General features: G+C 46.7%; 2 protein-coding genes across 4 annotated transcripts in view; one reads left to right on the top strand and one right to left on the bottom strand.

The window, feature by feature from the left end:
• The window catches only part of mtx3 (metaxin 3), a 39,267-nt gene extending 19,057 nt beyond the window's left edge, over positions 1-20,210 (bottom strand). For 2 of the 3 annotated variants that reach the window (XM_079515723.1, XM_079515724.1), the window contains exon 1: positions 20,121-20,204. In XM_079515723.1, coding sequence (XP_079371849.1) covers positions 20,121-20,201 — 81 coding nt within the window. In that variant the 5' untranslated portion in view covers positions 20,202-20,204. Of the gene's footprint in view, positions 1-20,120 lie in introns of all 3 variants that reach the window. The other variant, XM_079515725.1, reaches the window with a different exon arrangement.
• Positions 14,695-15,090, top strand: LOC306933246 (gamma-aminobutyric acid receptor-associated protein-like; the record flags this gene model as incomplete). Its single annotated transcript, XM_079515386.1, has 1 exon — positions 14,695-15,090. One exon carries the CDS (start codon positions 14,695-14,697, stop codon positions 15,088-15,090), a length of 396 nt encoding a protein of 131 aa, XP_079371512.1.
• Positions 20,211-22,585: the final 2,375 nt, after the last annotated feature.

Here is a 22,585-nt window from a genome sequence, read left to right as displayed (position 1 = left end):
GTGTGACTGAAGGCTGTTCTCTCTCTGTGTGACTGAAGGCTCTTCTCTTCTCTCTCTGTGTGACTGAAGGCTGTTCTCTCTCTGTGTGACTGAAGGCTGTTCTCTCTCTGTGTGACTGAAGGCTGTTCTCTCTCTGTGTGACTGAAGGCTGTTCTCTCTGTGTGACTGAAGGCTGTTCTCTTCTCTCTCTGTGTGACTGAAGGCTGTTCTCTCTCTGTGTGACTGAAGGCTGTTCTCTCTCTGTGTGACTGAAGGCTGTTCTCTCTCTGTGTGACTGAAGGCTGTTCTCTCTCTGTGTGACTGAAAGCTGTTCTCTCTGTGTGACTGAAGGCTGTTCTCTCCCTGTGTGACTGAAGGCTGTTCTCTCTCTGTGTGACTGAAGGCTGTTCTCTCTCTGTGTGACTGAAGGCTGTTCTCTTCTCTCTCTGTGTGACTGAAGGCTGTTCTCTTCTCTCTCTGTGTGACTGAAGGCTGTTCTCTCTCTGTGTGACTGAAGGCTGTTCTCTCTCTGTGTGACTGAAGGCTGTTCTCTCTCTGTGTGACTGAAGGCTGTTCTCTCTCTGTGTGACTGAAGGCTGTTCTCTCTCTGTGTGACTGAAGGCTGTTCTCTCTCTGTGTGACTGAAGGCTGTTCTCTCTCTGTGTGACTGAAGGCTGTTCTCTCTCTGTGTGACTGAAGGCTGTTCTCTCTCTGTGTGACTGAAGGCTGTTCTCTCTCTGTGTGACTGAAGGCTGTTCTCCCTCTGTGTGACTGAAGGCTCTTCTCTCTCTGTGTGACTGAAGGCTGTTCTCTCTGTGTGACTGAAGGCTGTTCTCTCTCTGTGTGACTGAAGGCTGTTCTCTCTCTGTGTGACTGAAGGCTGTTCTCTCTCTGTGTGACTGAAGGCTGTTCTCTCTCTGTGTGACTGAAGGCTGTTCTCTCTCTGTGTGACTGAAGGCTGTTCTCTCTCTGTGTGACTGAAGGCTCTTCTCTTCTCTCTCTGTGTGACTGAAGGCTGTTCTCTCTGTGTGACTGAAGGCTGTTCTCTCTCTGTGTGACTGAAGGCTGTTCTCTCTCTGTGTGACTGAAGGCTGTTCTCTTCTCTCTCTGTGTGACTGAAGGCTGTTCTCTCTCTGTGTGACTGAAGGCTGTTCTCTCTCTGTGTGACTGAAGGCTGTTCTCTCTCTGTGTGACTGAAGGCTGTTCTCTCTGTGTGACTGAAGGCTGTTCTCTCTCTGTGTGACTGAAGGCTGTTCTCTCTCTGTGTGACTGAAGGCTGTTCTCTTCTCTCTCTGTGTGACTGAAGGCTGTTCTCTTCTCTCTCTGTGTGACTGAAGGCTGTTCTCTCTCTGTGTGACTGAAGGCTGTTCTCTCTCTGTGTGACTGAAGGCTGTTCTCTCTCTGTGTGACTGAAGGCTATTATCTTCTCTCTCTGTGTGACTGAAGGCTGTTCTCTCTCTGTGTGACTGAAGGCTGTTCTCTCTCTGTGTGACTGAAGGCTGTTCTCTCTCTGTGTGACTGAAAGCTGTTCTCTCTGTGTGACTGAAGGCTGTTCTCTCCCTGTGTGACTGAAGGCTGTTCTCTCTCTGTGTGACTGAAGGCTGTTCTCTCTCTGTGTGACTGAAGGCTGTTCTCTTCTCTCTCTGTGTGACTGAAGGCTGTTCTCTTCTCTCTCTGTGTGACTGAAGGCTGTTCTCTCTCTGTGTGACTGAAGGCTGTTCTCTCTCTGTGTGACTGAAGGCTGTTCTCTCTCTGTGTGACTGAAGGCTGTTCTCTCTCTGTGTGACTGAAGGCTGTTCTCTCTCTGTGTGACTGAAGGCTGTTCTCTCTCTGTGTGACTGAAGGCTGTTCTCTCTCTGTGTGACTGAAGGCTGTTCTCTCTCTGTGTGACTGAAGGCTGTTCTCTCTCTGTGTGACTGAAGGCTGTTCTCTCTCTGTGTGACTGAAGGCTGTTCTCCCTCTGTGTGACTGAAGGCTCTTCTCTCTCTGTGTGACTGAAGGCTGTTCTCTCTGTGTGACTGAAGGCTGTTCTCTCTCTGTGTGACTGAAGGCTGTTCTCTCTCTGTGTGACTGAAGGCTGTTCTCTCTCTGTGTGACTGAAGGCTGTTCTCTCTCTGTGTGACTGAAGGCTGTTCTCTCTCTGTGTGACTGAAGGCTGTTCTCTCTCTGTGTGACTGAAGGCTCTTCTCTTCTCTCTCTGTGTGACTGAAGGCTGTTCTCTCTGTGTGACTGAAGGCTGTTCTCTCTCTGTGTGACTGAAGGCTGTTCTCTCTCTGTGTGACTGAAGGCTGTTCTCTTCTCTCTCTGTGTGACTGAAGGCTGTTCTCTCTCTGTGTGACTGAAGGCTGTTCTCTCTCTGTGTGACTGAAGGCTGTTCTCTCTCTGTGTGACTGAAGGCTGTTCTCTCTGTGTGACTGAAGGCTGTTCTCTCTCTGTGTGACTGAAGGCTGTTCTCTCTCTGTGTGACTGAAGGCTGTTCTCTTCTCTCTCTGTGTGACTGAAGGCTGTTCTCTTCTCTCTCTGTGTGACTGAAGGCTGTTCTCTCTCTGTGTGACTGAAGGCTGTTCTCTCTCTGTGTGACTGAAGGCTGTTCTCTCTCTGTGTGACTGAAGGCTATTATCTTCTCTCTCTGTGTGACTGAAGGCTGTTCTCTCTCTGTGTGACTGAAGGCTGTTCTCTCTCTGTGTGACTGAAGGCTGTTCTCTCTCTGTGTGACTGAAGGCTGTTCTCTCTGTGTGACTGAAGGCTGTTCTCTCTCTGTGTGACTGAAGGCTGTTCTCTCTCTGTGTGACTGAAGGCTGTTCTCTCTCTGTGTGACTGAAGGCTGTTCTTTCTCTGTGTGACTGAAGGCTGTTCTCTCTCTGTGTGACTGAAGGCTGTTCTCTCTCTGTGTGACTGAAGGCTGTTCTCTCTCTGTGTGACTGAAGGCTGTTCTCTCTCTGTGTGACTGAAGGCTGTTCTCTCTCTGTGTGACTGAAGGCTGTTCTCTCTCTGTGTGACTGAAGGCTGTTCTCTCTCTGTGTGACTGAAGGCTGTTCTCTTCTCTCTCTGTGTGACTGAAGGCTGTTCTCTTCTCTCTCTGTGTGACTGAAGGCTGTTCTCTTCTCTCTCTGTGTGACTGAAGGCTGTTCTCTCTCTGTGTGACTGAAGGCTGTTCTCTCTCTGTGTGACTGAAGGCTGTTCTCTTCTCTCTCTGTGTGACTGAAGGCTGTTCTCTCTCTGTGTGACTGAAGGCTGTTCTCTTCTCTCTCTGTGTGACTGAAGGCTGTTCTCTCTCTGTGTGACTGAAGGCTGTTCTCTCTCTGTGTGACTGAAGGCTGTTCTCTCTCTGTGTGACTGAAGGCTGTTCTCTCTGTGTGACTGAAGGCTGTTCTCTTCTCTCTCTGTGTGACTGAAGGCTGTTCTCTTCTCTCTCTGTGTGACTGAAGGCTGTTCTCTCTCTGTGTGACTGAAGGCTGTTCTCTTCTCTCTCTGTGTGACTGAAGGCTCTTCTCTCTCTGTGTGACTGAAGGCTGTTCTCTCTCTGTGTGACTGAAGGCTGTTCTCTCTCTGTGTGACTGAAGGCTGTTCTCTTCTCTCTCTGTGTGACTGAAGGCTGTTCTCTCTCTGTGTGACTGAAGGCTGTTCTCTCTCTCTCTCTGTGTGACTGAAGGCTGTTCTCTTCTCTCTCTGTGTGACTGAAGGCTGTTCTCTTCTCTCTCTGTGTGACTGAAGGCTGTTCTCTCTCTGTGTGACTGAAGGCTGTTCTCTTCTCTCTCTGTGTGACTGAAGGCTGTTCTCTCTCTGTGTGACTGAAGGCTGTTCTCTCTCTGTGTGACTGAAGGCTGTTCTCTCTCTGTGTGACTGAAGGCTGTTCTCTTCTCTTTCTGTGTGACTGAAGGCTGTTCTCTCTCTCTGTGTGACTGAAGGCTCTTCTCTCTCTGTGTGACTGAAGGCTGTTCTCTTCTCTCTGTGTGACTGAAGGCTGTTCTCTCTCTGTGTGACTGAAGGCTGTTCTCTCTCTGTGTGACTGAAGGCTGTTCTCTCTCTGTGTGACTGAAGGCTGTTCTCTCTCTGTGTGACTGAAGGCTGTTCTCTCTCTGTGTGACTGAAGGCTGTTCTCTCTCTGTGTGACTGAAGGCTGTTCTCTTCTCTCTCTGTGTGACTGAAGGCTGTTCTCTTCTCTCTCTGTGTGACTGAAGGCTGTTCTCTCTCTGTGTGACTGAAGGCTGTTCTCTTCTCTCTCTGTGTGACTGAAGGCTGTTCTCTTCTCTCTCTGTGTGACTGAAGGCTGTTCTCTTCTCTCTCTGTGTGACTGAAGGCTGTTCTCTTCTCTCTCTGTGTGACTGAAGGCTGTTCTCTTCTCTCTCTGTGTGACTGAAGGCTGTTCTCTTCTCTCTCTGTGTGACTGAAGGCTGTTCTCTTCTCTCTCTGTGTGACTGAAGGCTGTTCTCTTCTCTCTCTGTGTGACTGAAGGCTGTTCTCTCTCTGTGTGACTGAAGGCTGTTCTCTCTCTGTGTGACTGAAGGCTGTTATCTCTCTGTGTGACTGAAGGCTCTTCTCTCTCTGTGTGACTGAAGGCTGTTCTCTCTCTGTGTGACTGAAGGCTGTTCTCTCTCTGTGTGACTGAAGGATGTTCTCTCTCTGTGTGACTGAAGGCTCTTCTCTCTCTGTGTGACTGAAGGCTGTTCTCTCTCTGTGTGACTGAAGGCTGTTCTCTCTCTGTGTGACTGAAGGCTGTTCTCTCTCTGTGTGACTGAAGGCTGTTCTCTCTCTGTGTGACTGAAGGCTGTTCTCTCTCTGTGTGACTGAAGGCTGTTCTCTCTCTGTGTGACTGAAGGCTGTTCTCTCTCTGTGTGACTGAAGGCTGTTCTCTCTCTGTGTGACTGAAGGCTGTTCTCTCTCTGTGTGACTGAAGGCTGTTCTCTCTCTGTGTGACTGAAGGCTGTTCTCTCTCTGTGTGACTGAAGGCTGTTCTCTCTCTGTGTGACTGAAGGCTGTTCTCTCTCTGTGTGACTGAAGGCTGTTCTCTCTCTGTGTGACTGAAGGCTGTTCTCTTCTCTCTCTGTGTGACTGAAGGCTGTTCTCTTCTCTCTCTGTGTGACTGAAGGCTGTTCTCTTCTCTCTCTGTGTGACTGAAGGCTGTTCTCTTCTCTCTCTGTGTGACTGAAGGCTGTTCTCTTCTCTCTCTGTGTGACTGAAGGCTGTTCTCTTCTCTCTCTGTGTGACTGAAGGCTCTTCTCTCTCTGTGTGACTGAAGGCTCTTCTCTCTCTGTGTGACTGAAGGCTCTTCTCTCTCTGTGTGACTGAAGGCTGTTCTCTCTCTGTGTGACTGAAGGCTGTTCTCTCTCTGTGTGACTGAAGGCTGTTCTCTCTCTGTGTGACTGAAGGCTGTTCTCTCTCTGTGTGACTGAAGGCTCTTCTCTCTCTGTGTGACTGAAGGCTGTTCTCTCTCTGTGTGACTGAAGGCTGTTCTCTCTCTGTGTGACTGAAGGCTGTTCTCTCTCTGTGTGACTGAAGGCTGTTCTCTCTCTGTGTGACTGAAGGCTGTTCTCTCTCTGTGTGACTGAAGGCTGTTCTCTCTCTGTGTGACTGAAGGCTGTTCTCTCTCTGTGTGACTGAAGGCTGTTCTCTCTCTGTGTGACTGAAGGCTGTTCTCTCTCTGTGTGACTGAAGGCTGTTCTCTCTCTGTGTGACTGAAGGCTGTTCTCTCTCTGTGTGACTGAAGGCTGTTCTCTCTCTGTGTGACTGAAGGCTGTTCTCTCTCTGTGTGACTGAAGGCTGTTCTCTTCTCTCTCTGTGTGACTGAAGGCTGTTCTCTTCTCTCTCTGTGTGACTGAAGGCTGTTCTCTTCTCTCTCTGTGTGACTGAAGGCTGTTCTCTTCTCTCTCTGTGTGACTGAAGGCTGTTCTCTTCTCTCTCTGTGTGACTGAAGGCTGTTCTCTCTCTGTGTGACTGAAGGCTCTTCTCTCTCTGTGTGACTGAAGGCTCTTCTCTCTCTGTGTGACTGAAGGCTGTTCTCTCTCTGTGTGACTGAAGGCTGTTCTCTCTCTGTGTGACTGAAGGCTGTTCTCTCTCTGTGTGACTGAAGGCTGTTCTCTCTCTGTGTGACTGAAGGCTGTTCTCTCTCTGTGTGACTGAAGGCTGTTCTCTCTCTGTGTGACTGAAGGCTGTTCTCTCTCTGTGTGACTGAAGGCTGTTCTCTCTCTGTGTGACTGAAGGCTGTTCTCTCTCTGTGTGACTGAAGGCTGTTCTCTCTCTGTGTGACTGAAGGCTGTTCTCTCTCTGTGTGACTGAAGGCTGTTCTCTCTCTGTGTGACTGAAGGCTGTTCTCTCTCTGTGTGACTGAAGGCTGTTCTCTCTCTGTGTGACTGAAGGCTGTTCTCTCTCTGTGTGACTGAAGGCTGTTCTCTCTCTGTGTGACTGAAGGCTGTTCTCTCTCTGTGTGACTGAAGGCTGTTCTCTCTCTGTGTGACTGAAGGCTGTTCTCTCTCTGTGTGACTGAAGGCTGTTCTCTCTCTGTGTGACTGAAGGCTGTTCTCTCTCTGTGTGACTGAAGGCTGTTCTCTCTCTGTGTGACTGAAGGCTGTTCTCTTCTCTCTCTGTGTGACTGAAGGCTGTTCTCTTCTCTCTCTGTGTGACTGAAGGCTGTTCTCTCTCTGTGTGACTGAAGGTTGTTCTCTTCTCTCTCTGTGTGACTGAAGGCTGTTCTCTCTCTGTGTGACTGAAGGCTGTTCTCTCTCTGTGTGACTGAAGGCTGTTCTCTCTCTGTGTGACTGAAGGCTGTTCTCTCTCTGTGTGACTGAAGGCTGTTCTCTCTCTGTGTGACTGAAGGCTGTTCTCTCTCTGTGTGACTGAAGGCTGTTCTCTCTCTGTGTGACTGAAGGCTGTTCTCTCTCTGTGTGACTGAAGGCTGTTCTCTCTCTGTGTGACTGAAGGCTGTTCTCTCTCTGTGTGACTGAAGGCTGTTCTCTCTCTGTGTGACTGAAGGCTGTTCTCTCTCTGTGTGACTGAAGGCTGTTCTCTCTCTGTGTGACTGAAGGCTGTTCTCTCTCTGTGTGACTGAAGGCTGTTCTCTCTCTGTGTGACTGAAGGCTGTTCTCTCTCTGTGTGACTGAAGGCTGTTCTCTTCTCTCTCTGTGTGACTGAAGGCTGTTCTCTCTCTGTGTGACTGAAGGCTGTTCTCTCTCTGTGTGACTGAAGGCTGTTCTCTTCTCTCTCTGTGTGACTGAAGGCTGTTCTCTCTCTGTGTGACTGAAGGCTGTTCTCTTCTCTCTCTGTGTGACTGAAGGCTGTTCTCTCTCTGTGTGACTGAAGGCTGTTCTCTCTCTGTGTGACTGAAGGCTGTTCTCTCTCTGTGTGACTGAAGGCTGTTCTCTCTCTGTGTGACTGAAGGCTGTTCTCTTCTCTCTCGGTGTGACTGAAGGCTGTTCTCTCTCTGTGTGACTGAAGGCTGTTCTCTCTCTGTGTGACTGAAGGCTGTTCTCTCTCTGTGTGACTGAAGGCTGTTCTCTTCTCTCTCTGTGTGACTGAAGGCTCTTCTCTCTCTGTGTGACTGAAGGCTCTTCTCTCTCTGTGTGACTGAAGGCTGTTCTCTCTCTGTGTGACTGAAGGCTGTTCTCTCTCTGTGTGACTGAAGGCTGTTCTCTCTCTGTGTGACTGAAGGCTGTTCTCTCTCTGTGTGACTGAAGGCTGTTCTCTTCTCTCTCTGTGTGACTGAAGGCTGTTCTCTCTCTGTGTGACTGAAGGCTGTTCTCTTCTCTCTCTGTGTGACTGAAGGCTGTTCTCTCTCTGTGTGACTGAAGGCTGTTCTCTTCTCTCTCTGTGTGACTGAAGGCTGTTCTCTCTCTGTGTGACTGAAGGCTGTTCTCTCTCTGTGTGACTGAAGGCTGTTCTCTTCTCTCTCTGTGTGACTGAAGGCTGTTCTCTCTCTGTGTGACTGAAGGCTCTTCTCTCTCTGTGTGACTGAAGGCTCTTCTCTCTCTGTGTGACTGAAGGCTGTTCTCTCTCTGTGTGACTGAAGGCTGTTCTCTCTCTGTGTGACTGAAGGCTGTTCTCTCTCTGTGTGACTGAAGGCTGTTCTCTCTCTGTGTGACTGAAGGCTGTTCTCTCTCTGTGTGACTGAAGGCTGTTCTCTCTCTGTGTGACTGAAGGCTGTTCTCTCTCTGTGTGACTGAAGGCTGTTCTCTCTCTGTGTGACTGAAGGCTGTTCTCTCTCTGTGTGACTGAAGGCTGTTCTCTCTCTGTGTGACTGAAGGCTGTTCTCTCTCTGTGTGACTGAAGGCTGTTCTCTCTCTGTGTGACTGAAGGCTGTTCTCTCTCTGTGTGACTGAAGGCTGTTCTCTCTCTGTGTGACTGAAGGCTGTTCTCTCTCTGTGTGACTGAAGGCTGTTCTCTCTCTGTGTGACTGAAGGCTGTTCTCTCTCTGTGTGACTGAAGGCTGTTCTCTCTCTGTGTGACTGAAGGCTGTTCTCTCTCTGTGTGACTGAAGGCTGTTCTCTCTCTGTGTGACTGAAGGCTGTTCTCTCTCTGTGTGACTGAAGGCTGTTCTCTCTCTGTGTGACTGAAGGCTGTTCTCTCTCTGTGTGACTGAAGGCTGTTCTCTTCTCTCTCTGTGTGACTGAAGGCTGTTCTCTTCTCTCTCTGTGTGACTGAAGGCTGTTCTCTCTCTGTGTGACTGAAGGTTGTTCTCTTCTCTCTCTGTGTGACTGAAGGCTGTTCTCTCTCTGTGTGACTGAAGGCTGTTCTCTCTCTGTGTGACTGAAGGCTGTTCTCTCTCTGTGTGACTGAAGGCTGTTCTCTCTCTGTGTGACTGAAGGCTGTTCTCTCTCTGTGTGACTGAAGGCTGTTCTCTCTCTGTGTGACTGAAGGCTGTTCTCTCTCTGTGTGACTGAAGGCTGTTCTCTCTCTGTGTGACTGAAGGCTGTTCTCTCTCTGTGTGACTGAAGGCTGTTCTCTCTCTGTGTGACTGAAGGCTGTTCTCTCTCTGTGTGACTGAAGGCTGTTCTCTCTCTGTGTGACTGAAGGCTGTTCTCTCTCTGTGTGACTGAAGGCTGTTCTCTCTCTGTGTGACTGAAGGCTGTTCTCTCTCTGTGTGACTGAAGGCTGTTCTCTTCTCTCTCTGTGTGACTGAAGGCTGTTCTCTCTCTGTGTGACTGAAGGCTGTTCTCTCTCTGTGTGACTGAAGGCTGTTCTCTTCTCTCTCTGTGTGACTGAAGGCTGTTCTCTCTCTGTGTGACTGAAGGCTGTTCTCTTCTCTCTCTGTGTGACTGAAGGCTGTTCTCTCTCTGTGTGACTGAAGGCTGTTCTCTCTCTGTGTGACTGAAGGCTGTTCTCTCTCTGTGTGACTGAAGGCTGTTCTCTCTCTGTGTGACTGAAGGCTGTTCTCTTCTCTCTCGGTGTGACTGAAGGCTGTTCTCTCTCTGTGTGACTGAAGGCTGTTCTCTCTCTGTGTGACTGAAGGCTGTTCTCTCTCTGTGTGACTGAAGGCTGTTCTCTTCTCTCTCTGTGTGACTGAAGGCTCTTCTCTCTCTGTGTGACTGAAGGCTCTTCTCTCTCTGTGTGACTGAAGGCTGTTCTCTCTCTGTGTGACTGAAGGCTGTTCTCTCTCTGTGTGACTGAAGGCTGTTCTCTCTCTGTGTGACTGAAGGCTGTTCTCTCTCTGTGTGACTGAAGGCTGTTCTCTTCTCTCTCTGTGTGACTGAAGGCTGTTCTCTCTCTGTGTGACTGAAGGCTGTTCTCTTCTCTCTCTGTGTGACTGAAGGCTGTTCTCTCTCTGTGTGACTGAAGGCTGTTCTCTTCTCTCTCTGTGTGACTGAAGGCTGTTCTCTCTCTGTGTGACTGAAGGCTGTTCTCTCTCTGTGTGACTGAAGGCTGTTCTCTTCTCTCTCTGTGTGACTGAAGGCTGTTCTCTCTCTGTGTGACTGAAGGCTGTTCTCTCTCTGTGTGACTGAAGGCTGTTCTCTTCTCTCTCTGTGTGACTGAAGGCTGTTCTCTCTCTGTGTGACTGAAGGCTCTTCTCTCTCTGTGTGACTGAAGGCTGTTCTCTCTCTGTGTGACTGAAGGCTGTTCTCTCTCTGTGTGACTGAAGGCTGTTCTCTCTCTGTGTGACTGAAGGCTGTTCTCTCTCTGTGTGACTGAAGGCTGTTCTCTCTCTGTGTGACTGAAGGCTGTTCTCTCTCTGTGTGACTGAAGGCTCTTCTCTCTCTGTGTGACTGAAGGCTCTTCTCTCTCTGTGTGACTGAAGGCTGTTCTCTTCTCTCTCTGTGTGACTGAAGGCTGTTCTCTCTGTGTGACTGAAGGCTGTTCTCTCTGTGTGACTGAAGGCTGTTCTCTCTGTGTGACTGAAGGCTGTTCTCTTCTCTCTCTGTGTGACTGAAGGCTGTTCTCTCTGTGTGACTGAAGGCTGTTCTCTCTCTGTGTGACTGAAGGCTGTTCTCTTCTCTCTCTGTGTGACTGAAGGCTGTTCTCTTCTCTCTCTGTGTGACTGAAGGCTGTTCTCTCTGTGTGACTGAAGGCTGTTCTCTCTCTGTGTGACTGAAGGCTGTTCTCTTCTCTCTCTGTGTGACTGAAGGCTGTTCTCTCTCTCTCTGTGTGACTGAAGGCTGTTCTCTTCTCTCTCTGTGTGACTGAAGGCTGTTCTCTCTCTGTGTGACTGAAGGCTCTTCTCTCTCTGTGTGACTGAAGGCTGTTCTCTCTCTGTGTGACTGAAGGCTGTTCTCTCTCTGTGTGACTGAAGGCTGTTCTCTCTCTGTGTGACTGAAGGCTGTTCTCTCTCTGTGTGACTGAAGGCTGTTCTCTCTCTGTGTGACTGAAGGCTGTTCTCTCTCTGTGTGACTGAAGGCTGTTCTCTCTCTGTGTGACTGAAGGCTGTTCTCTCTCTGTGTGACTGAAGGCTGTTCTCTTCTCTCTCTGTGTGACTGAAGGCTGTTCTCTCTCTGTGTGACTGAAGGCTGTTCTCTCTCTGTGTGACTGAAGGCTGTTCTCTCTCTGTGTGACTGAAGGCTGTTCTCTCTCTGTGTGACTGAAGGCTGTTCTCTCTCTGTGTGACTGAAGGCTGTTCTCTCTCTGTGTGACTGAAGGCTGTTCTCTCTCTGTGTGACTGAAGGCTGTTCTCTCTCTGTGTGACTGAAGGCTGTTCTCTCTCTGTGTGACTGAAGGCTCTTCTCTTCTCTCTCTGTGTGACTGAAGGCTGTTCTCTCTCTGTGTGACTGAAGGCTGTTCTCTCTCTGTGTGACTGAAGGCTGTTCTCTCTCTGTGTGACTGAAGGCTGTTCTCTCTCTGTGTGACTGAAGGCTGTTCTCTCTCTGTGTGACTGAAGGCTGTTCTCTCTCTGTGTGACTGAAGGCTGTTCTCTCTCTGTGTGACTGAAGGCTGTTCTCTCTCTGTGTGACTGAAGGCTGTTCTCTCTCTGTGTGACTGAAGGCTGTTCTCTCTCTGTGTGACTGAAGGCTGTTCTCTCTCTGTGTGACTGAAGGCTGTTCTCTCTCTGTGTGACTGAAGGCTGTTCTCTCTCTGTGTGACTGAAGGCTGTTCTCTGTCTGTGTGACTGAAGGCTGTTCTCTCTCTGTGTGACTGAAGGCTGTTCTCTCTCTGTGTGACTGAAGGCTGTTCTCTGTCTGTGTGACTGAAGGCTGTTCTCTCTCTGTGTGACTGAAGGCTGTTCTCTCTCTGTGTGACTGAAGGCTGTTCTCTCTCTGTGTGACTGAAGGCTGTTCTCTCTCTGTGTGACTGAAGGCTGTTCTCTCTCTGTGTGACTGAAGGCTGTTCTCTCTCTGTGTGACTGAAGGCTGTTCTCTTCTCTCTCTGTGTGACTGAAGGCTGTTCTCTCTCTGTGTGACTGAAGGCTGTTCTCTCTCTGTGTGACTGAAGGCTGTTCTCTCTCTGTGTGACTGAAGGCTGTTCTCTCTCTGTGTGACTGAAGGCTGTTCTCTTCTCTCTCTGTGTGACTGAAGGCTGTTCTCTCTCTGTGTGACTGAAGGCTGTTCTCTCTCTGTGTGACTGAAGGCTGTTCTCTCTCTGTGTGACTGAAGGCTGTTCTCTTCTCTCTCTGTGTGACTGAAGGCTGTTCTCTCTCTGTGTGACTGAAGGCTGTTCTCTCTCTGTGTGACTGAAGGCTGTTCTCTCTCTGTGTGACTGAAGGCTGTTCTCTTCTCTCTCTGTGTGACTGAAGGCTGTTCTCTCTCTGTGTGACTGAAGGCTGTTCTCTCTCTGTGTGACTGAAGGCTGTTCTCTCTCTGTGTGACTGAAGGCTGTTCTCTCTCTGTGTGACTGAAGGCTGTTCTCTCTCTGTGTGACTGAAGGCTGTTCTCTCTCTGTGTGACTGAAGGCTGTTCTCTCTCTGTGTGACTGAAGGCTCTTCTCTCTCTGTGTGACTGAAGGCTCTTCTCTCTCTGTGTGACTGAAGGCTCTTCTCTCTCTGTGTGACTGAAGGCTGTTCTCTTCTCTCTCTGTGTGACTGAAGGCTGTTCTCTCTCTGTGTGACTGAAGGCTGTTCTCTCTCTGTGTGACTGAAGGCTGTTCTCTCTCTGTGTGACTGAAGGCTCTTCTCTCTCTGTGTGACTGAAGGCTGTTCTCTCTCTCTCTGTGTGACTGAAGGCTCTTCTCTCTCTGTGTGACTGAAGGCTGTTCTCTCTCTCTCTGTGTGACTGAAGGCTCTTCTCTCTCTGTGTGACTGAAGGCTGTTCTCTCTCTGTGTGACTGAAGGCTGTTCTCTCTCTGTGTGACTGAAGGCTGTTCTCTTCTCTCTCTGTGTGACTGAAGGCTGTTCTCTCTCTCTCTGTGTGACTGAAGGCTCTTCTCTCTCTGTGTGACTGAAGGCTCTTCTCTCTCTGTGTGACTGAAGGCTCTTCTCTCTCTGTGTGACTGAAGGCTGTTCTCTCTCTGTGTGACTCTGTTGTTCTCTCTCTGTGTGACTGAAGGTTGTTCTCTCTCTGTGTGACTGAAGGTTGTTCTCTCTCTGTGTGACTGAAGGCTGTTCTCTCTCTGTGTGACTGAAGGCTCTTCTCTCTCTGTGTGACTGAAGGCTGTTCTCTCTCTGTGTGACTGAAGGCTCTTCTCTCTCTGTGTGACTGAAGGCTGTTCTCTCTCTGTGTGACTGAAGGTTGTTCTCTCTCTGTGTGACTGAAGGCTGTTCTCTCTCTGTGTGACTGAAGGCTCTTCTCTCTCTGTGTGACTGAAGGCTGTTCTCTCTCTGTGTGACTGAAGGCTGTTCTCTCTCTGTGTGACTGAAGGCTGTTCTCTCTCTGTGTGACTCTGTTGTTCTCTCTCTGTGTGACTGAAGGCTGTTCTCTCTCTGTGTGACTCTGTTGTTCTCTCTCTGTGTGACTGAAGGCTGTTCTCTCTCTGTGTGACTCTGTTGTTCTCTCTCTGTGTGACTCTGTTGTTCTCTCTCTGTGTGACTGAAGGTTGTGCCCACAAAATTGTAGACAGTGGTTTGGTTTCCCCTCATGTTCTTTTTCCCTCGTAAAAATGACCATTTGGTTCACTTAAAGGACCACTTCACCACTTTTCAACTCCTCTTCCTATAATTGGTCCTCACTAATGTTCATGATAAAATACCACAATTTATTTCTACTCAGTCTGTGTCTCATAGGAGGGCTGTGGGCAGTTCAGAAACCAGTCTGTTTCTCATAGGAGGGCTGTGGGCAGTTCAGAAACCAGTCTGTGTCTCATAGGAGGGCTGTGGGCAGTTCAGAAACCAGTCTGTTTCTCATAAGAGGGCTGTGGGCAGTTCAGAAACCAGTCTGTGTATCATAGGAGGGCTGTGGGCAGTTCAGAAATCAGTCTGTGTCTCATTGGAGGGCTGTGGGCAGTTCAGAAACCCGTCAACCAGTGACATCATCGATGGGGAATTCAAGCTAATAGAAACTGCAGGCAGGCAGGAAAAGTTGCAATGCAAAAATGGAAGCCATCGTTCTCACGATAATAAAAATCTAAATATATTTTAAAACAAATCTTGTTTTAAAAAAAATCTGCCTAACGATGATGTCACTGGTGGACATGTGTCTGAACTGCCCACAGCCCTCCTATGAGACACAGACCGAGTAGAACAAAATGGTTGTGTTTTATCATGAACATTAGTGAGGACCAATTATATGAAGAGATGTTGAAAAGTGGTCCTTTAACATGTCCACGTGTCATTTGTTTGCATATTTGGTTCGCTTTACCAAGTCCCTGGGAGAGGCCCCGCCCCCTCTCCCACGCCACTAAAATGTGCCGTTCCAACGACCACTAAGACGTGTGAATCCCTAGACTCCTTCAAAACTGCTTTTTACAGAGCAATAGAGGAAAAAAAGGAAAGGCATAAAACAACATTAAAATGATACCATCAAATACATGAATAACAACAAGCTCAACTAATATGTCCTTATATGGAGATCTCTGTGTCTGTCACTATCCCCTTTACGCTCATATATGGACATCCTGATGTCATCAGTTTATGCCCATATTTGGGCATGCCCCATTTTGTGCCCATATATATGGGGCATGCCCATATATGGACATCCTGATGTCATCAGTTTATGCCCATATTTGGGCATGCCCCATTTTGTGCCCATATATGGAGTAGCCTGGGAGGCTTTGGTCACGGCTGACATCACGCTGACATCACGCTGACACGGTGATGATGTCATCAACGGGGCATAAAAGCAGGAGGGAGCTAAACTTTCCGTCAGAGCTTATCGATAACGTATCCAGAGCTAAACACGCCCCTCTCTCTCTCTACCAACAAACCAAATGGACTTCCAATACAAGCATCAGTTCCCGCTGGAGCAGCGGCGCTCGGAGGGCGAGCGCGTGCGGAGGCGCTACCCCGACAAGGTCCCGGTGATCGTGGAGCGAGCGCCCGGCGCCCGCGGAGCCTCGGCCCCGCCCCTGGACCGCTACAAGTTACTGGTGCCGTCGGACATCACGGCGGGACAGTTCCAATTCCTGATCCGCAGCAAGGTGGCGCTGCGGTCCGAGGACACCCTCTTCCTATTGGTCAACGGCGAGGTCATCCCGACGGCTTCCTGCAGCATGGGGGCGCTGTACCAGGAGCACCACGACGATGACTACTTCCTGTACGTGTGCTACACGGAGGAGAGCGTCTACGGTTCTGACACCAGCTACGAAACGGCCACTAAAACCTAGGAAACGACCGCTAAAACCTAGGAAACGACCGCTAAAACCTAGGAAACGACCGCTAAAACCCACAGCAAAGAGAGCGGCTGTGGTTCTTACACCAGCGCTAAAACCGACAAAACGTCAGCGACGAAAGCATCTACGGCTCCGACACGACCGCTGAAACCGACGAAACAACCACCAAAACAGACAGCCACGTGAGCAGCTACGTTTCTAAAACGACCACGGAAACCTACAACGACAAGGCTACATCTCTAAACCTACAACGACAAGGCTACATCTCTAAACCTACAACGACAAGGCTACATCTCTAAACCTACAACGACAAGGCTACATCTCTAAACCTACAACGACAAGGCTACATCTCTAAACCTACAACGACAAGGCTACATCTCTAAACCTACAACGACAAGGCTACATCTCTAAACCTACAACGACAAGGCTACATCTCTAAACCTACAACGACAAGGCTACATCTCTAAATCTACCACTAAGACAAGGCTACATCTCTAAACCTACAACGACAAGGCTACATCTCTAAATCTACCACTAAGACAAGGCTACATCTCTAAACCTACAACGACAAGGCTACATCTCTAAATCTACCACTAAGACAAGGCTACATCTCTAAACCTACAACGACAAGGCTACATCTCTAAATCTACCACTAAGACAAGGCTACATCTCTAAACCTACAACGACAAGGCTACATCTCTAAACCTACAACGACAAGGCTACATCTCTAAACCTACAACGACAAGGCTACATCTCTAAATCTACCACTAAGACGACCACTAAGACCATCAGCGGCGCTTGTAAATCGACCACTAAAACCTACGTAACGACCACGAGAATAAGCTACAGCGACGGGAGCTTCAACGTTTCTAAATCCTGCAACCATGACAGATATGACGTCCGCTACGATCGCCCACTGTGTTCAGATTCGCTACACCACTAACATACCCATGTACCTGTCTAAATACACCACTAAGATACCCATGTACCTGTCTAAATACACCACTAACATACCCATGTACCTGTCTAAATACACCACTAACATACCCATGTACCTGTCTAAATACTTCACTAAGATACCCATGTACCTGTCTAAATACACCACTAAGATACCCATGTACCTGTCTAAATACTTCACTAAGATACCCATGTACCTGTCTAAATACACCACTAACATACCCATGTACCCGTCTAAATACTTCACTAAGATACCCATGTACCCGTCTAAATACACCACTAAGATACCCATGTACCTGTCTAAATACTTCACTAAGATACCCATGTACCTGTCTAAATACACCACTAAGATACCCATGTACCTGTCTAAATACTTCACTAAGATACCCATGTACCTGTCTAAATACTTCACTAAGATACCCATGTACCTGTCTAAATACACCACTAACATACCCATGTACCTGTCTAAATACACCACTAACATACCCATGTACCTGTCTAAATACTTCACTAAGATACCCATGTACCTGTCTAAATACTTCACTAAGATACCCATGTACCCGTCTAAATACACTACTAAGATACCCATGTACCTGTCTAAATACTTCACTAAGATACCCATGTACCTGTCTAAATACTTCACTAAGATACCCATGTACCTGTCTAAATACTTCACTAAGATACCCATGTACCTGTCTAAATACTTCACTAAGATACCCATGTACCTGTCTAAATACTTCACTAAGATACCCATGTACCTGTCTAAATACTTCACTAAGATACCCATGTACCTGTCTAAATACTTCACTAAGATACCCATGTACCTGTCTAAATACTTCACTAAGATACCCATGTACCTGTCTAAATACTTCACTAAGATACCCATGTACCTGTCTAAATACTTCACTAAGATACCCATGTACCTGTCTAAATACTTCACTAAGATACCCATGTACCTGTCTAAATACTTCACTAAGATACCCATGTACCTGTCTAAATACTTCACTAAGATACCCATGTACCTGTCTAGATACTTCACTAAGATAACCATGTACCTGTCTAAATACTTCACTAAGATACCCATGTACCTGTCTAAATACTTCACTAAGATACCCATGTACCTGTCTAAATACTTCACTAAGATACCCATGTACCTGTCTAAATACTTCACTAAGATACCCATGTACCTGTCTAAATACTTCACTAAGATACCCATGTACCTGTCTAAATACTTCACTAAGATACCCATGTACCTGTCTAGATACTTCACTAAGATAACCATGTACCTGTCTAAATACTTCATTATCACAACACCAGAGGGAGTTCAACAAACCACGTTCAATCCAGATTTGGCTCAAACAAGGGACTAAATTCATTTCTCTGTAGAACGCCCTACCAATAGCCATTAAGACATGTGAATCCCTAGACTGAGTAGACTCCTTCAAAACCGCTCTCAAAGAGCACATACAGGCAGCTGCAATAAAAAAAAACTGGCTTCCGTAAAAAAGTCTAAGTCCCCAACGCTATTGTTTCTATACTGTACATGTTTACCCTGTTTTTCTAACCGTGATGATGATTTCCTTTTGGGGTTTTTTGCATAGAAGTGTATATTTCTTTGCATGCCTTTAAATGTTCTGAATGATGAATTGAAAATGGAGGGCTGTGCGTGATGTAAACAAGCTTTTGCTGGTTTCATCCTCTTATCGGTTTCTGTGTTCACCTTTACTTTCATTGAACTGTACCTACAAACTGTTAATAAAATGTCCAATCAATCAACCAATCAACACAAACCCAGTCATTTCAGGACAAATGCACCAGAATGTAATCTAGAACAGTGGTCCCCAAACCTTTTCATGTCAAGGACCCCCAAATTTATACTCATTAGCCCACAGACCCTCATTTGAAAATATATGCGGACTCCCATATATAAGGACCCCCATAAGATAAGATGTTTACGGCTCTAGCAGAGATTCTCGACCCATTTAATTTCAAGGACCCCCTGTTTGAAATGCATTAGGCTACAGACCTCCATTTAATGGCATTTTCTATCTCTGAGACCCCCAATTTATATTGTAAAATCAATGTTAATTTTGTACATTTGTACACTGTCAGAGTTACAGACCCATAAGGGTCCATTTGGTTCCAAACTATCATTTAGCTGGGGGGGACCCCCTGGAACTCCATCAAGGACCCCTGGGGGTCCCCGGACCCCACTCTGGGAACCACTGCTCTAACCACAAGGCCAATGAGTAGGTTAGAAAGCCGACCTTGAACAATGTATGTAACATAACATGGCAGTGACACCATGTGACATACTGTATCTGACACACAGGATATAAAGAGCGGTACTTGGTTTTAAAGAGGGGTATACATATTATACTGTAGGGGTGGGCCAGCTATATGGAAAAATATAAAAATCACACCCATGTGAACTTAAACCATTTAGACCTGAGGACGATTCTACAAATGTCTTCTAAATCCTGACAGTTTTCTGAACACCCTATGTTTCTATGTCCTTTTTCATGTCAAGAAAACCCCAGAATTATCTGTATTTGGCCGCTGTCGTCGACTACCTTTTTTCACTGACGAAAACTAAGCTATGATGACTAAAACTAAGACTAAATATACTGACAATTTTGTCAACAAATAAAAACTAGACTAAAATGTTAGGAAGGGACTAGTGGACGAGAGATCCAGTATAAGTCATTTTACACATGGTTTGCATGCTGAAAATAGCCGATCTACAAGCCCACAACGCGTGGATCTGCTATTTTCAGCAATTGTAAAATCAGCCATTATGACGGCATCAAGGCCTGCCAAAATACATTTGAGTCGACTAAATCAACTGTAGATTTAGTCGACTAAAATCGTATGATATTTAAACTATACTAAACACTAAAACATTCCAGGTGACTAAAATGTGACTAAAACTAAATGAAAACAGTTCAAGAGACTATGACTAAAATTAAAATCAAAATGTGCCGCCAAAAACAAGACTGATGCTGGTAATGTCAATAAAACTGGATTAATTGTTTACATTATACAGTTGTGACTTATGGTCCAAACGGGTCCATTTGGTTCCATTTGTACACTCTTAAATTAACATTGATTTTACAATATAAATTGGGTGTCCCAGAGATAGAAATGCCATTAAATGGGGGTCCGTAGCCTAATGCATGTCAAACTGGGGGTCCTTGAAATTAAACGGGTTGAGAATCACTGCTAGAGCCGTACAAATCTTCTCTTATGGGGGTCCCTAGTATATCTCTTCAAATGGGGGTCCGCGGGATAATTAGTGTCAATTTGGGGGGTCCCTGACGTGAAAAAGTTTAGATTACATTTTAAAAAGTGAAATTAATATTGTACCGGATTGGATTCAGGTTTATTTATCACAGCCTCGGATCAAAGACTATCATAGCCGCAATTTGCAACTCTAGATTTTTTTATACTCATAGGATTTATTTGATGACTTTGACTTTCCTAACTATGAAAAGCAAAAGTCACACTTGATCAAGTCTTAAATGATCCGAGGCTGTAAGATGTTTACAAAGCATGAAATGGAAAATGATGCATTTCAGTTCCAATGTTGTTCCAATGCCAAAAAAGAAACAGGCACAATTAAATCATTATACTTTACAATCAATATATTTACATGACAATAACGTTTATTGTCATAAAACCGCCAACTACATATTTCAGGATTCGTGACAATTAAACAACCCTTTATCTGAGAAATCACAATTATATTTAAAACAAAATTAAATATGTATTTTCTTGCGTCAACATCAATGCATCTAATAAAACGGGGACGCAATCATAGCAGCTTTTAGCCCAGATATTAAAATAAACAGCTATATATAAATGATAAACCTGAATGAAATAATACTCCCAAAGAAAAACGAAGGTTATTATTTTTTTTAAACTGTAAATAACGTCGTTCCAAAGGCAGACTGTGCACGGTCCGTGCGTGCACGGCGCGTGCGTCCACACCCATGCAGACGGTGTGTATATACATATATATATATGTTTATTAGTATGTTGTTAGTATTCAGTATGTATTTATTTACCAGGACGGTGAGGCTCTCGGGGTGAACGGAGGGCAGACTCCAGTCTGCTCCCCAACATCTCAGCTCCATGGGCAGCGCCATGTTGGATCCTCTGTGTGGAGGAGGAGGAGGAGGAGGCGGGGCTTAGTGTTCAACCAGTGGTCCGCGGACCCCTCTCTGGAGGAGGAGGAGGAGGAGGGGCTTAGTGCAGGGGGAGCAAACCTCAGGCACGGGGGCCAAGATTGGCCCAGGGGAGGGTCCGAGGGTGGTCACTGGCATAATAGCCTAGTAGCCAAAAAGTGAATCCGGACATGTTGAGTACACCAAGGTTTTATGTTATAAATGTTTAGTATGGGTCCCCAGCATGTAGAAACTGCCGGATACTAACTTGCATACAGTATGTTGAGCAATTTTCATAATTGGCATAATATGTGACCATTAACAACCTATAGAAGGAAAATGGATTCAGCATCATGAAAACCCCCTAGTTTGACACATCACATGCTACATAAAGCATGATGACATTTTGAATATTTTGCCTTCTATAGGTTGTTAATAGTATGGTCACATATTATGCCAATTGTGAAAATTGCTCAACATACTGTATGCAAGTTAGCATCCGGCAGTTTCTACATGCCCATACTAAACATTTATAACATAAAACCTTGGTGTACTCAACATGTCCGCGTTCACAATGGGACTCGATGGGCTGGCTACTAGACTATAGTAATAGTGTGTGAGAGAGATCTTTTATTTTATTTTATTTATTTTATTCAAAAACGTTTAGTCTGTGAAATGACAAGGCACTTCATGTCAAAAAGGTTGCCGACCCCTGGTTTAGTGTTCAACCAGTGGTCCGCGGACCACCAGACTGCATGTTGTTTCTCTGGAGGAGGAGGAGGAGGAGGAGGAGGAGGCGTGGTCTAGCCAGAGTGTAGAGTAGGAGAGTAGCGACACGCTTTGATCTCGCCGTAAAGCGGGTGCCTTATGGGCTATAGTTCCACACATTGCTCCTATGGCTGGAACTATCCCATTGAGACAAAGCGGGTGCCTTATGGGCTATAGTTCCACACATTGCTCCTATGGCTGGAACTATCCCATTGAGACAAAGCGGGTGCCTTATGGGCTATAGTTCCACACATTGCTCCTATTGCTGGAACTATCCCATTGAGATAGAATGAGCACTTCCTCATTCCATTGTTACAATGGGAGTCAACGCTATAGTGTCGCCACTCTCTTATACTGTTTTTAGCCAGGACAGTCATGGTTCTCCAAGCGGCGGTCCGGGGACCACCAGGGGTCCTTGAGGAGGTTCCAGGTGGTCCCCATATCCATATGTCATTGTCTCATAGAGTTATAATGTAATCAGGGGTGCAGTACACCTACCAACCATTAGGGAGCGGTGAAAGCAGGAAAAACCAGAGTCCACCGATTTCCCTTTGGAAAATGGGTTGTCATTGTGTGAATAAGAACTCACTCACTCACTCACTCACTCACTCACAGACTCACTCACCCACCCACTGCACATGCACAAAGTAAATGGCAAATCGAGTGGCAAAGTGAGTTTAACTGACATTGTTTAATGCAATCAGATTATAGGACTTTTCTGTTTGGATGTATGGGCTGTCAATCAGATAGGACTTTTCTGTTTGGATGTAAATGGTAAAAATGGTAAATGGTGCATTTATATAGCGCCTTTATCCAAGGCGCTTTAAATAGATTGTGCATTACATTTACCCATTCATACACCGATTGCGGCGGAAGCCATGCAAGGTACCAACCAGCACATCGGGAGCAATTTGGGGTTCAGTGTCTTGCCCAAGGACACTTCGACATGTAGACAGGAGGAGCCGGGATTCGAACCGCCGACCCATGGATCATTGGACGACCTGCTCTACCTCCTGAGCCACAGTCGCCACGATGTATGGGCTGTCAATCAGATAGGACTTTTCTGTTTGGATGTATGGGCTGTCAATCAGATAGGACTTTTCTGTTTGGATGTATGGGCTGTCAATCAGATAGGACTTTTCTGTTTGGATGTATGGGCTGTCACGCGCATAGCCGCATACCCTATACCAGGAGTGCCCAGATCTACCCACCAAAAAATATGATCTCATTGCAGAAAATAGTTTAAAGAACTTTACAAACACACTTGGAATGGGAAATAGAGGGGGGGGGGGGGGGGATAGTTTTAGTTTTTGTATAACTTCAAACTTTCTAATGCTACTGATCTCTGTGCTCAACACACAAACAAAGTATTCTGTTGTGGTTTAACAGGCCATTTTTTATGGCAATCAATCAAGTCACCTTAATTCAAGTGTCAGATGCCAAATTATATATTATTTTATTGAAATGATATATGTTTTAGGGGCATGTCATGTGATCTACTGGTAGATCACGATCTACCTTTTGGGCTCCCCTGCCCTATACTATATAAAGGTACAAATGACCCTGCAGAACACAATTCATTGATTGAGCTTTAAAAG

This window comes from Electrona antarctica, assembly GCF_951216825.1.
Source record: "Electrona antarctica genome assembly, chromosome: 12".
NCBI classification, from domain to species: domain Eukaryota; kingdom Metazoa; phylum Chordata; class Actinopteri; order Myctophiformes; family Myctophidae; genus Electrona; species Electrona antarctica.
This window is presented reverse-complemented; position numbering and strand designations above follow the sequence as displayed.